Below are 14741 nucleotides of genomic sequence, written 5' to 3'. Positions count from 1 at the left end.
AGGATTTAATTTGGACGGGGGCAAGAGAAAATTAGCATTTTAAGAGGTACTAAAGACAGATTTGGTCTTTTCAAAACTATTTTCAAGCATTTTTTTTCTGTTTTTTTTAGATTTGGACTCAAGACATGTAAATGTACCGGTAATCAGAAATTACATGTTTTTGTTTGTGTCCAAAATTCGAAGATATTTGGTTTCCATAAAAAGCCTCAATGAGCACAATTTTGATGTAATATATGTGCGTGAGTGTATATTTACGCTTTAAAGTACTGTTTTATTGGATATATGTTTTGAGACTTTTTAAAAGACTCATTTTAGGCTTTTATCTCGTTATTTTTTCCTGTTGTTTTTTTTTCATTTTTACTGATCCAAAAATGATCCGAGTCGTGACACCATCCGAACAGTGAGTTTTGTTATCCGTTACACCCCTACTAATTCATACTAATACATACTTCCTCTTAAATTGCCTTTTCCCCTTTGGATCTCATTCTTTTGAAGCCCCACTAAATCCATTTTTAACCCAAGTGCAGAGGATTCAAATATTTCAGGTGATGATGCTGAAACATTGACTGTTGGTCTATAAGGCTTAAAGGACCAAAAATATAACTTTTAAAACAGAGATGTAAAATAAGCTGACAGAGCTTTATTTTTTTATTTTTTTTTACCTCTGTATCCTCCTCCACCTCCTCCAGCAGTGCAGGCTCCACCTCCTCCCCCAAACCCCCCAAAGGTCGACCAGCCAAGTTTAGACAGAGCCAAAGGGCATGAAGACCCCCCCACTGCACCCTCCATCAAAGACTTTCCAGCTGTCAGATGAGGGCTGGGGTTGTCCTTCCAGCCACCTCCTCCACCTACAGGAAAAGGGAAAACACATCACAAACTATCGTAACTGTCGCTCTGGAAACGTCTGGAAGAGTTTAGCATCAAGCAGAAAAGACATCGCAGTGAAGCTGATAAACATCAGAACACAACACATACTGTAGTTTTCTCCCGCTTTGGTGAAAACAATCTTTAATAGGTTAGCTTGAGCTCAAAAATTACACAGAAAAAAAAAGTTTTACTCCAAACTTTGTTATTATGTGACACTATTGAGATTCTCTTGCCACTTTCCGTATGTGTTTTGGACGCCCGTTATTCTTAAACCCCTACACCAGTTTAACTCATTCAACCATCAAAACGTCAAACATTTTTAGGAGATTGGTGCTCTCAAGTTTCAACTTTGTCACTCTACCAATTATTAAATTATCTGACTAAAATTAATGTTTAAAGTTTCAAATCCCCTTTATTTAACAAAAACTTTGAGCTCTACAAAATGTTAAAATAGATCGTTCAACTTTTTAGCACCTCAGCAGAGATTGGGCTCTTGTAATTTTCTTTTTAAAACTAAAAACGATTTTTACATAATCAGGTTACATCAGAACTAAAATAACAAAACCCAGCAGTGTAAGACTGCTGAGGACAAAGAGGGTAAAAAGAACAAAACAGAAAAGAAAACATTGGGGAAAAAAATCAAATTTTGAGATGCTATATACTTTTTATATTTTTGCTTTTGTTCATGTTAAAAATGGGCATAATTCACATTTACTATTAAAAAAACAGAAGTTCATGAATGAGAATCAACATTTCTTAAAGGCTAAAGTTAGTCTATGCGGCTCCTTTTAGGTTTTGATCAGTAGAAATAAAACCCAAATGGCTCTTTTACTGTTAAAGATTGCTGACCTCTTCCATAACAACTAAAAAAAAAACTATATACTGCGCGACTGTCTAGTAGTGCCTTTGTGTTTAAAAGAATTCAGAAACCATGCTCACAACAAATACGACGGGACTGATTTCACAAATTATATTTAGTAAAAAAGTAAAATAATATTTAGTCACTACATTCATTGTAAAGCACTCACGCTTGCATTATCGTATGTAGGGCAAGTCTATGCGGTCAAATCAGAATCAGCTCAAAGTAAATGAAAATTGAATAATTTTTAATTTGAAAATAAACATAAACTTAAAAAAAGTTGAAAAACTGCAATAAAAAATATAAATTTGAAACTCAAAGGTTTTATATTTCAAAAAAACCTGAAAAAGGATTGAAACATTTTTTTTTGCAACACCTACTTTTATACTTTCAATCTTTTCTTTTGGTCAGTTTTTTCATTCTTGCTTTCAGTCCACAAATACAGTTTCAATTCAAAGTTTTCTTTTCGTGCCCCTATAAAAGACCTGGATGAGTAACCCCCCCCACACACACACACACACCACCACCCTCCACTCCTTGCGTTCCAAACAGGAAGTACCCGCTGTGTCCAAGAAGCCAAAATCCCATAGACTTCTATTGAGAAAAACACATTATTACGCAGTTCTCCTATATGTCAGAATAACCATTCTATATTTTTCAATGTTTTCTTGTCAATCCTAATCCAGAACAGCGTCTGTTGTTGGTGCTGCTCGTGTCACCCCTTCTCTGATGAAGAGCCTTACTGTATCCCCACTGTACGTCACATCAGATCTAGATCTTTTTAAATCTTGTCTAAGAATAATCTAACAACCACAGACACACCTCACGCGAACAAGATGAAAATGTCAGCGCAGAGCTTTTGATTTGTCTCCCTTCTTGTCTTTTCTTTGTTGGGAGGCAGCAGGTGGGTGGACATGAGAAGGTCAACAGCAAAGCATCAGCGTTTCTCTTTTAGTTTTTACAAAAGGTTAAAATCCTTCTGGATGTGTCCACTCAACACAGAAGCCACTGCTGTCTCCTTTGTTTCCTTAAAATGAGGTTTTCCTCTAAGTCTGTTGGCGTGCGGTGACTGACGATGGAATCAGACACTGTTGGTCAGCCCGAGTTAACAGAAAATACTCTAATAATTCAGAGGAGAATAGAGAGAAAGAACTCTGTGACATTTGTGTCATGCCTCAAAGGTCACTACTCCTCAAGAAACTGAAAATGTGATTAGTACACATGAGATTATCCAGAGGGCAAGCAGATGGATGGTATGTAGGCACGCAAAATAAACATGTCCATTAGTCTAGGACTTCATCAGCTTCCAGATTGTTCTAAGTAATCCAAATATTGCTATCAAGCACCAGCAGGAACAAAAGGAACAAGAAAGATAAATAGGAATAAATAGATTTTTATGTTCAATTTGAAGGGATGAACTGTGGCTATGTCTTTAAAATTGACTCAAAAAGGTTTTTTATTCAAAATAATATTTAATTGTTTTAGTTTTTTTTCATTCCTTTGGAGTTTTTATTTGTATGGTTACCCTTTGCTTTCTCAGTACAGGAATTATACAGAAACTAATCTAATCTGTTGGTTAATTACTGTATTTTCAGCAGAATATAAGTTAAAGCAACAAAAAGAAAAAAACAAAGAAATAAAGCATAATCAAGAAAAAAGGGAGAAATGTATTCAACAGAATACAGCAACAAGACAAACGTTTCATCTTGAAACACAAATCCCAATAACCAAATAGATAATAAACTGATGCTTCACACCATAACACATCGACGTTTATTTAGCTTCAGGAAATATAGAAAGAATCTAGTGTATTAGCACAAGATATGAACAATTATTAAGGTAACGATAGTATGAAAATCACGCTAACAAGTCAACTAAACGCTTTATATCACTATAAATCCCTAAATCCGCTAAATTTTCATCATCTGTGTCACTTCTGAACAATTCTGCCAAGCCCGACGTAAGACTCTTCTTCTGTGTTCCTGTCGGTAGCAAATACTGACACACACCTACACTGCCCTCTAGTGGTTTTTGCCATTTATAAAAAAAAAATAAATAAATAAAATCACAAAAGTCGTACCCGAGTATAAGTCGCACCCTCGGCCAAACTATGCAAAAAACTTTACTTATACTCCAAAAGAAATTGTGTAAAACTAGTAAACACTTGAGATATAAAAAGAAAAATATTAATGGGAAAAATGTATATATGTATTTATTTGATCAATTTTGCTTTTTGTGTAGTGCTTTTAGACAATTGTTGTGATGGTTGTGATCTGGCACTTTCTAAAGTAAACTAAATGGATTTGGATTAAAAGGGTTACTGAACCTGCTTTTCCTGTTTGTCCGTTGGTACCAGGAGCTGTGGTGCTGTTTTCATACTGCTCCAGTGAAATCTGGTCCAGACTGGACTCCATGTATGCGTTACCTCCTCCACCAGCTGCAATCAGCAGAGGAACCAGCTCCCCGTTCTCCTTCTGAAAACAGCACATTTAGTAAATGTCAGGTTATTTTACTACAGTGTGTGGGACTCATGTTGTAATTTATTTTAATTACTCTGGGATTTTTAGTTGAGCTAAAAAGTCTGAAGGAGACGTTTGGCTCAATAATTCAGATGATTTTTGCTGGTAGCGTTCATTCATGTTATACTTATTTCTCTGCACAGATACTGCAGGGAGATATCTGGTCAGGCTAACATGGTAAACACAAACCCTCGGCTTCTTTTTTAGCTATTTTTTAGCAGACTTGGGACATAAAACTCCACAGAAAGGAAAATAAACACTTTCTGGGGATTAGTAGCTAAAATGATACAAATGCTGCCAGATGAAGTGATTTCCATCTTGTCCGTGCAGAGACGGGTGTTAAACCATAAACCACAGGATGATGTGATTAGGCTTCAGAGCCATGAGAGGAAGTGATTCAAAACTGTAGAAAGCTCCTCTGTGGGACTTTTAATCTAAAATACAATGTGATACTTTCACAATAAAACACAGATAAAACAATGATCTTTAATGATCTTCCATGAGACGACAGACCATTCCTGCAGACTGGGATAAACAGATCTAATAACACTGCATACCAATGTAAAAACTAGTTATTTATTTATCTTAAATCTTACTAACAGGGGATATTTCAAATTAAATAAATACAATTAATCTGGACAGCCAATATATGCCATGATTCAAATATTTTAAGCAATTTCTTGCTTTAAAAAAATATTAAAAATAACAACTTTTCTTAAATACATTGTATTTGAAAAATGTGGAATTTTATTGGGTAATTTCTCACATTTTTACTATTTAAGATGACTGGCACTGCAAAAACTAAATCTAAATCACTGTTTGTATAAAGAGTTTCAAAATGACATTAATATTTTTCTTAATTTACATTTAATTTGAAGTATAATCTAATTAGGATCCTTTTTCAAAAGTATAACTGTTGGATTTTGTTTTAAAGAAAACAATATTTGTACTCTTACAACTTAAATGCAATATCCAAAATATCAATTTACAAAAAAAAAATCAACTTTTAGAACTTATTCCAAGCAAACAAACGAATGGTATCTACTCATTTTCGAGGCCCTCAGTTTCGTGCCCGTGAGACTCTACATTTTTGGATGATCCTCCACAAAGCGTCTTATTTCACCTTAAAGACGTAGGTGGCTCCTCCTCCGCCCCCTCCTCCACCTGCCCACTCCGCACTTGCATCCAGCCTAAAATTGTCTTCGATGACAGACGACTCTCCTAAGCAGATCTTCTGGGTGTGGGGATTTCTCTGGTGAAGCACAAATGGAATGAAGCTTAGGAGGGATTATGGCTGGGCAATAAAATGATAACGATATTTATCGCAATAAAACTTTTTCTCAATAGAAAAATTAGGATTGTGATAGACTTTTATTTTGAAGGGTCCGAAATGAACACTCAAGCATTTCTCCTTTTTGGCAGGTAAAAAATTAGAGGGTTATTCACCACATGGCGAGTAAATGTTTGCATAAACTCATGTTTTTAGCTCTTCTTTTGGTGAATTTCTTTTGTCCTCTCCTTCTCATCTGCAAACACACTGACGTGACATGCTCCACCCTCACGCTCACTTCACCTGTTTAGCATTTAGTTTTGGCTGATAAAACAGTGGAACGTACAGCGATGCTAATACTACGATGCTAGTGATGCTAACGATCTGTTCCGTGTCACCCAATGAGGTTAATATCACTAGAGATAGCATGCTGGCTTGTTGCGTACACAAAGTTGGACGCCATATTGGACTGATGTCTGTTTACTGCTGTGTTACGATTGTACAAACAGCTGGAAAAACAAGAATGTGACTTTTCACTAGTAAATTATTGCTGTCAGCTGATAAAGAAGAACTTCTAAAAACATTTTAACAAGATCTGAGTGAGTTTACTCTCAATAGTGAATGTTTAGGCTGATCTTGTAAACGTCAGCTTTAGACTTTTGACTATTTCTACATTTTCTGGCAGGACCACCGATCTTTTTGTCCTATGGAGGATGGCCGTGGTATTTGTATGTGTGTTAGACTTCAGATCAGACCAGACTACCAGCTGGTAATTAGATTTCTAAGTGGAGAAAAATAAACTAATCAGGATCTGATCGGTAGCGGTCTACGGCGATGTCGGCTACCCTCCGATCCGTTTAGAAACACAGACCGAGGAGTCTAACAGTTTGAGTAAATCTCAGTCTGTGTGTAGATTTGTATAAAATCCCAACCACGCATAAGGTATGCACTGCGTTTCCTATATAATAAGCTCTTTATTTATAAAAAAGTTTGAAATGTCATTCAGTTGTTGCACTTAGTACAAAAACTTTCGTACCACGACGTGGGAGTTTTTTCTTTTTTAAAATCGGACCAAAATTAAGCATTTTATGGTCATTTTCCTGTGTCAGCTAAGACATATGTCATTGTATTTATACCAGTCCAATATGGTGTCGCTCTTTACGTATCAATAGTAAAAAGCAATTAAGGAAATAAATATTTAATTATAAACAACCTGCTGATGATTACACATTTATGAACTACAGAGCTTTTTCAAATTAGACAAATATAGTTATTTGGTTTATATCGTGATATATATCGTTATTGCCTTTCATGAAAAATATTATATCATGACATAAATAATTCTACATTGCCCACCCCGTACTTGTGTGAAAGATGTCAAACAACACGACATAAGGTCACACAGGTCAGCTTTTTCTGTTGCTCACCCCTGGGCACGCATCCTCTCCCTGATGCCCCACCAAAATATAAAGTGTATCTCCTTTCTCCAGAGGGAAACTGGCAGATATAAAGACTCCATGGTTGCGTTTGTTGTGGTTTTTGGCTCCTTTTCCTCCTGCAGCTCCATATGCTGAGATCCTATGGGAGATGAGTGTAAATGAATCTCAGGGACACATAGAAACGACGTCTCGCTCATGTTCCAAAGCACATCTCATGGTAGGTAGGACAGTCTGTAATTCACTTCAGGAAGCAGCTGTACAGAGCATGTCTGTCATAAGACACAAATCAGGGCAGATAGTCACCTGTGGTGTTGGAAACATTTCCTGTTGAAGTAAATCTTGCTCATACTGGGCTCTTTATGTATAATTTAGCTGGAGTTATTCAACCTCCTATAAATCTTATAAAATCAGCTGCTGCTGTGTTGCTTCAGCTTTTGTGGTGGAAGTCAAAAGAAAAGTCTAGACTGTCTCTGAAAAAACAGGGCAATCCAGGTGAAATAAATACAAGAAAATAATAATTTATTAAACAAAACAAATATTTGCAGAACCGAATGATCAAACATTAAATCTTACAGTTTGAATAACATCTTAAGTTAAAGGGAAATTGATGGTAATATTAATTGTTTATATGTATTTTTATACTTTTTTGTAAACAATTTAGATAAGTGCCCATTATATAACTTTTAAAATAGGAAAAAAATGTATTTTCTGTACATATTTAATTTAACAGAAATTCAATTTCTTTCATTAATTTATGAATATTAACCAATATTTTCGAGGGACAAGAAAAAGACAAAAGTAACGTCCATCGGTTGCGCTATAAATCACTGTATCTCAGTAGAGAGACAAAGTCAAGATGGCAGAAAAAAACCCTCAAACCGATGGATTCTGAGGCTTCAACAGTGTTCATAACTTTAATATAATCACCATCAACTCTTCAGATGGATACTGTCTTAAAACATACATTAATAAAAAAAGCTGCACAACTTGAATGTCAGTCAAAAAAAGGAAGAAGCTTCAGTCCTCTGAGGCAGACTGATGACTTCCCCATTAAAGGACACCTGAAAGAACGACTCCACCCCTTTGACCATCACAGCTCGTAAACAGTAGACAAAGAAAAAGGAGAAGAAGCCCCTTCCTGGTGAAATGTTTGGTAAATTTGGTACTCTAAGAACTTAACTTTCTGAATTATTTTTAGTCATTCCAATTTACAATCCCTGCCAATAAAAAGTGAAATAAAGATTCTTTGGGATTGACTTACAGATACCGGTTTGTGTCGGGGACCTTCCACATCTGGACTCCTTTTAAAGAACCTTCTTTCCCGACGGAAACGCTGACATTTTTGTTCCTGTAGGTGCTGTCGCACTGAGCTTGGGTCGGGCCGTGCGGTCCACTGGCGCCGCAGGAGTTGAACCACCACGTCATCAGAGAAACTTCTGTGGAAAAAAAAAAAAAATTAAAGGGACAAAATACCCATCATGACATTTAAAGTAGTCTTTGTAAAATGACACGTTCTTAAAAAAAAGTCTTATTTCACATTATTAACAGAAAAAAGTAAAAACCACAAATTACCATTTGGCATCTTTCTTTCATGAGGAATTTACTTCTCAAGGGTTTGAAATGTTTATTCAGGTCTATTGGTATTAAAACATGCCTCGCCCTTAAAGCTCTGATTGATCATTTTATTTATTTATTCTATTTAAAATATGCTGCTGGCAAGATTAGTAGTCAAATGCACAAAGATTTATTTTTTTGATTAGCTGGGATGGATTAAGGAGATGGTAAAAATTGAATCAAGTACAATTTTATATATATATTTTTTTACTGAAATATACGGTGGCCCTGAAGTGCCAATCACACCAACTAATCACTTAACGCAAAACATTAAAGATCCCAACGACAATTAGAAAAACAAAACAAATAATGAAAAACAAAATTCCCCCCCAAAAATAAACAAACACACACAAAAAAACCGATGCAAAATAAAAATAAAGTATTTTGGAAAACCAAAGCAGTTTCCAGTATTCAAAATGAAATTTTAAAAACCAAAACAAAACAAGAAACCGGAAACTGTTTACTTGGAAATATATATTTTCTCTAAAGTTAATTCTATAAGTCAATAAAGTATTTACACAAACAAAATGATGATCTAAAACAAAACGAGAACTTTATCTGGAAGGAATGAAACGTAAAATGTACAGGCTCTGGGTGACTTCTTTTGGTTGTAATATTTAAGTTTACCTGAGACTGACGGTTCTGGAAGAGGAGTCAAGAAATCCAAATCAGCCATTTGCAGCAGAGAGTTCAGATCTACGCAAAAGAAAAGCAAATGGATCCAGTTATTCAGTTTGTGCTCAGTATTACATGTTTTAATGTCAGGAAAGTAAATCAGTAGGAATTAGAACAATCAGTGATGCTTCCTGGAAAACATTTTTAAGTGTTTTGTCTCAAAATTTGATTTTTTTATTTCTACAGAATTATAAGCTAGTTTTTTAAAATTATTTTAATCTTGTACACATTTTTTTTTCTTCCTCTTCTCTGTTTTGGGTCACCTTTGCTGAAACAGGCTGCTCCAACTGCAATATTATCGAGAGCAACATCAGCGCTGGAGCCTTGTCTCCACTCAGCCGTCACCTTAATATGGAACCTGGAGAGAAGACAGACATCTGTCATTTGTCTTCAGTACATAAACATACTGCCTCCGTAGGGAGGTTTTAAGGTTAAGTTTCATCGTGAAAGACAAAACTTTTAGTGTTTTTACTACATCCTTGGCTGGACTCTTGGCGTGTGCAGTTTATTTGACTATGGTAAAGAATCAGTGTGAATGAATAGATTAGAACATGGTAACATCTGCTAAAACTACAAGTAGTAATTCAAGTAGAGAAGCATTTAAAAGCACATGGAAAAAATGTTTTTTTTTAAATCAGTCAATGAAGCTGAAACTCCTACAGTATTAAGGCATTCGGCACAAACGCCCTTATTGGTAGAGGGACTTGGCTGCAGACAAGATGGCGCCTAACATCATACGCTATAAGTGGAACTGATAGAAGATTTAATCTGGTGATATATCGCGATATTTGTATCGATTTGAAATTCTGAAATGGTGATATTTAATTAATTACATATGGGCGTCCTTCAGCGTCTTACTTTTGTTTTGAACTTATACTGAAGAATAGTTTATTTTGGAAATCAGACATGTTGGTTGTTCCCTTTAACAACAAATATTTCTTAATTTACCAAAAGAAAAGAAGCATAAATTTACTTGGGTAAAAGCAACTTATATATAAGATACAGTTGCAGTGCTTAACATAGTGATCATTAAATAAAAGGAATTTTACAGTTTTATTAAAATAAATTAATATTCAGGTGGAGTTTTTTTTCTAAGTCATACTCTTTAAAAACAAGCACTCTAGTAAACTGGAAGAGACACCTTTAAGATGCGGACACTGGTCTCTACGACCCTTTACGGGTCTTGACAACCCAAAAACCCGCAGCACCTGTCAACCCTCATGCAGGTGCATGTGACTAAGGCTTAAAAAGAAGGTACTGTCTGTGCGTGCCTCATCTTTAAAAACATATAACTGCACTAATATTAAAAATGGTGCCTCAAAGTTATTTTACCACAGGTTTCTCCTTGTTATTTCTCTTTAACTTCAAGAATAATACTTGAAAAAAGGGTATTGCTGAACTGTATAATGGATTGTTACCTTGTTCTTGTACACAAATGTCTGTTTTTCCAACAACATACCCATGTTGAAGGCCGGTTAGCTCCAGAGCAACAACTTCCCAGTCATCCGTCCACTGGCCATGTCTTTCCCAGACTAGTAGTGCCGCATTGGTCCCATTTTCCTCTATGGCCACTTTCAGCAAACCGTTGAAAAGTCCGTAGATGTAGAGGGAGAATCGCATCTACGAAACGCAGAGGCAGAAACTCTCTGTTTCCCAGGGTTTTTAAGAAACATCCGAAATAGTCGAGTCCACAATGGGATTTCTGTATTTTGTGTATAGCTGACCTGGCAACCGGTCGTGGAGATCGGACGTGGGAAAGAGGAGCTCTGAATGGACGCCTTTCGTACAGAATTACTCTGTTCAACCTGCAGAAACAAAAAGTACCCTGGAGGTACACAAAACAAAAGAATACAACCACACAACCAGTTAGTCAACTAAAATGCACTGTTGACAAAACAAAAAAACTACCATTATCAAATCTGTGCTTACATTTTTAGCATTTAAATTTCACTTTTTGCCAATATTTTCCCCTCAAACTAAAAATAATCACATCCATTGCTTTTGCCTTTTCTGGAACAGATGAAATAAATCCCATTGCTCCCCATGCTCAGCCCCAAACCAGCTGTAAAACAACAACCCAGAAGCATAAAAGTTTGGCCTGTCTAAGCCCAAATGTATTGTGAAGCTTCATTTAAACAGCTCTGATGAAATCCTTCTGCTCCTTTCAATTCGTTTTATATGGTTGCTGTCTCCTGGGGCGCTTAAACAACAGTTTTCAGCAATGAATAATAAATATACTTGTGGATTTTTAAATAGAAATGAAGTTTTTATTCTTGTTTCCACAACATTTTTTTCATAATTGCATAAGAAGCAGTAACAAGAGGAAAGAATTAGCTGTAATTTACATGCAGTAATCTACGCGCTGAAACAGACCCACCTGGAGTGCGCTGCAGAGTGATGCCCTGCATGTTTTCCTTGTCGAGGAGCTCATTTCCAGCGACCCTCCTCCAGCCTGAGTGCTGGCTGATTGCAGACCAACCGCATAAATCCCAGTCAAATGAACAGTATGAGCCGAAAGGTAAACCATCTGGAAGGAGAGCAGATTCATATGAGAATATATTGAGTATTCCAGAGATGCTGAAAAGCCTTATTTTACATACTGTAGCTGTTAATAAATCTCTAAAAGGTTTTAATGCAGGGAACAAATCTGACATGAATCTGTGTGCGTTCCTTCACATTGAGACGTAAACTACACAGTGACAATCGTTCACTCCTGCAGATGGGAGAGCGGGGTACAAAAGGATTCCATTTAGCATTCTGAGCCCACAGCAGGCTGTGAATCGACACTTTTTCATGTCACAGTTTTTGTTGTAATCCACAAAACCATAAAGTTATGCCTCATTGTAGTATAATTTAAAACTTTGAATAATCTTAACATAAAAATATGTCGCTGATCTTTAAAAAAAACTAATTTGCCTAATTGTACTACCACAGATTTCCAAAAGTTCAATTGTTTAGAAAAAAAAGTGCAATTTGGAGTCACATCAACTAGAACTTAAATAAATTCTAACCTCTAACATGAAATTTTGACCATGTAAATATGGTTAAGAAATTGCAGAAGTCTAGATGAGATTATTTTTTTTAAATAGAGGATTTCAAGGATTTTTTTCATTTCACTATATACAATTTAATCAAAACATTGAGCAAAATACAATCCAAATAGCATATTCCTAATAATGAAAACAATAAGTGAAAAAATGAACACAAAGAGGCAGCTTTTACCTGACTGAAGTGAAAGGTAAATCTAATATTTTATGAACATTTTTCTAAAGTTCTGTTGTCCTTTTCTGGGAATTCTACAATAATGGAAAGGCTGAAAGCAAAAAAAAAAAAGTTGCATTTTCTAGTTCACCGGTGGCTTCTCCAGCTCACAAAAAAGACAAAAAAAAAAGGCAGAGAAGAACATAAAACTGAGAATATTTCACAAAGCGTGGATGTAAATGGGGAGGTATCAGATTCCCGAGATGTTCCCAGACTTAGGAGAGGTTTTTGGATGATCGGGAAACGGGCTGACAGCTGAAGGTCTCAGTGAACGCAGCCAGGAAGGATTGACACACTCAGAGGTCATCTGGACTACACATGGAAAAACAAACTACAGCTAATTTGGCTGGAGTTCCACACGTCATTATGCATGTTTAACTCTGTTCAATGAGCTCTGCAGATGACAGCAGCATGGCATATTCACACCAGAACCGTATTTAGCGTCTGGGGGAAAAAAAAAAAATGTTATGTTAATGAAACCGGATGAGAAAGGCTCCCACAAGAAAACTTGGACAGTTACAACTCATTCCTTAAGCCAAGTGTGAACTGAAGCACTTGAAGCTGTCCACGTGGAATCAGATCCTGCTGGACACATGTTCGCATATAAAAAAGAAAAATCTTTTCTCAGTAAAGCAAAACATTTCTCTGCTGAGCTTTCAGATCAAATTCACATCAGTCTTATTGTCTGAAACTAGAGAAAAGTGGAAAAACTCATCTAGAAAATATCAAAATGCAACTTGTAGTGCTTCTAAGAGGTGAATCCTACAATATGTACACTTAGAAGATTGCTTCAGAAATAACTCCCTTTGCTTCAGGAGCTGAAGGACTGTAAATAGCCCGACAACATTGATTTCGCTACCGCTTGAGGCAGAGCCTTTTGATTCTCTGTGAGGTGAAGTGGTTTCTTTCTTTACATTCATTGATGTTTCTAAAGAAAACTTCACTGTCGAGTAGCAGAAAATGATTATTTTTAGTGTCTGAAAACATGTTTTTCTGCAGTAGACCCATGAGTTAAAATAACTATGATCTCACCGCTAAAATGTAACATTTTTCAGATGATGTATAAAATAATTTCACAGTATTTTGAACTAAAGACAAAGACAGATGGAGCGCTATGTGGTTACAGCATTAGTGACTCACTATGGATTCAAATGTTATAAAGCTAATGCAAACGTTCGACAGCTTGCCAAGAAAAAAAAAAAAGTGCTCTCTAGATTTATATGTGCTTTAATGTCTACAATAACTCAAACACAAACTGAAACAAAAAACTGCATCTATGACTCCAAGATTTTGTCGGTTAAATCCTGTTCAGATCATCCATCAGGACTTTTATTAAAAATAACAGAACCTCACCACAGATTAAACCTTCGTCCTCTCCCATGGGACAGTCCGTGTGGAAGTTGCACACTTTGCTCTGGTTGATGCAGCTGCCCGAGTTTTCACAGTGGAAGGACTCTTCACACACTGCATGCAGGTCTTCATCATCATCATCTGCATCCCAGAAAGTATAAAAAGTTGGATTTTCAAACAAGCAAACAGTTTGATGATGAACAAACTCTCAAGGCCTTTCTGGGGAAAATTTGTGAAAGGAAAATAAAGTTCCTGTCCAGTTTTGGGAATAACATGGTAGTTTGATTGGTAAATTTTAGAAACTGATCCTCTAAACCTCATGGAATGCCTCCAAAATAACACATGGTCTGATAGTTTTGAGGATGCAAATATAAAGTATTTTTGTTGGAAAATAAGAACATGATTTCTCTATTTTTTGGTGATGACACTTGAAACTCCAAAACAAGCTCAATTAATAAGTCAGATAAAGGCCATGCCACACAGCCACTGCAATTATAAATCTTATTCAACCGTGCATGACTTTTTAAGGGATGCATTAGTGCTGGCTGGGCAATATGATGATACATATTTTGTTGCAATAGAAAAGTGTCTATCGTGCCATTTCTCTTCTATTATTTCTATCGTTTTTATGGCTAAACTTTTATGCAAAAATGTGTTTTCCTACTAAGAAACTTGATACTGTTGTGCTCTTAAAAAATGCTTCTCATTTTTGACAATTCAGTTACATGTTACTTGAGAAAATAAACTAAAAAATAAGTAATGACATTTTTGTGACTTGTTTTCAGAGAGTAACTGAAAATATACTTTATTGTGGTATATCGTTATTGTGATATAAAATATTGATGTACATTTTTTTTCATATTGCCCAGCACTAAGATGCATACACA

At 35.9% G+C, this 14741-nt stretch overlaps 1 protein-coding gene and 1 long non-coding RNA gene across 2 annotated transcripts in view; one reads left to right on the top strand and one right to left on the bottom strand.

The window, feature by feature from the left end:
- The window catches only part of ltk (leukocyte receptor tyrosine kinase), a gene marked incomplete in the record, with an annotated part of 58708 nt that overhangs the window by 20587 nt on the left and 23380 nt on the right, over positions 1-14741 (bottom strand). Inside the window, 11 exon segments of the mRNA XM_024277683.2 lie at positions 663-848; positions 4053-4200; positions 5369-5497; positions 6943-7093; positions 8216-8390; positions 9196-9264; positions 9507-9601; positions 10703-10863; positions 10968-11068; positions 11621-11770; positions 13858-13995. Of these exon segments, the coding sequence (XP_024133451.2) occupies positions 663-848; positions 4053-4200; positions 5369-5497; positions 6943-7093; positions 8216-8390; positions 9196-9264; positions 9507-9601; positions 10703-10863; positions 10968-11068; positions 11621-11770; positions 13858-13995 (1503 nt within the window).
- On the top strand, positions 10917-13707 carry LOC118597973. Its single transcript, XR_004946999.1, has 2 exons — positions 10917-11074; positions 11627-13707. It is a non-coding gene; the product is annotated as an uncharacterized LOC118597973 (long non-coding RNA).

Source organism: Oryzias melastigma, linkage group LG22 (genome assembly GCF_002922805.2).
Source record: "Oryzias melastigma strain HK-1 linkage group LG22, ASM292280v2, whole genome shotgun sequence".
NCBI lineage: Eukaryota > Metazoa > Chordata > Actinopteri > Beloniformes > Adrianichthyidae > Oryzias > Oryzias melastigma.
Note: the sequence above shows the minus strand (reverse complement) of the source record. Positions and strands in the feature narration are given on the sequence as shown.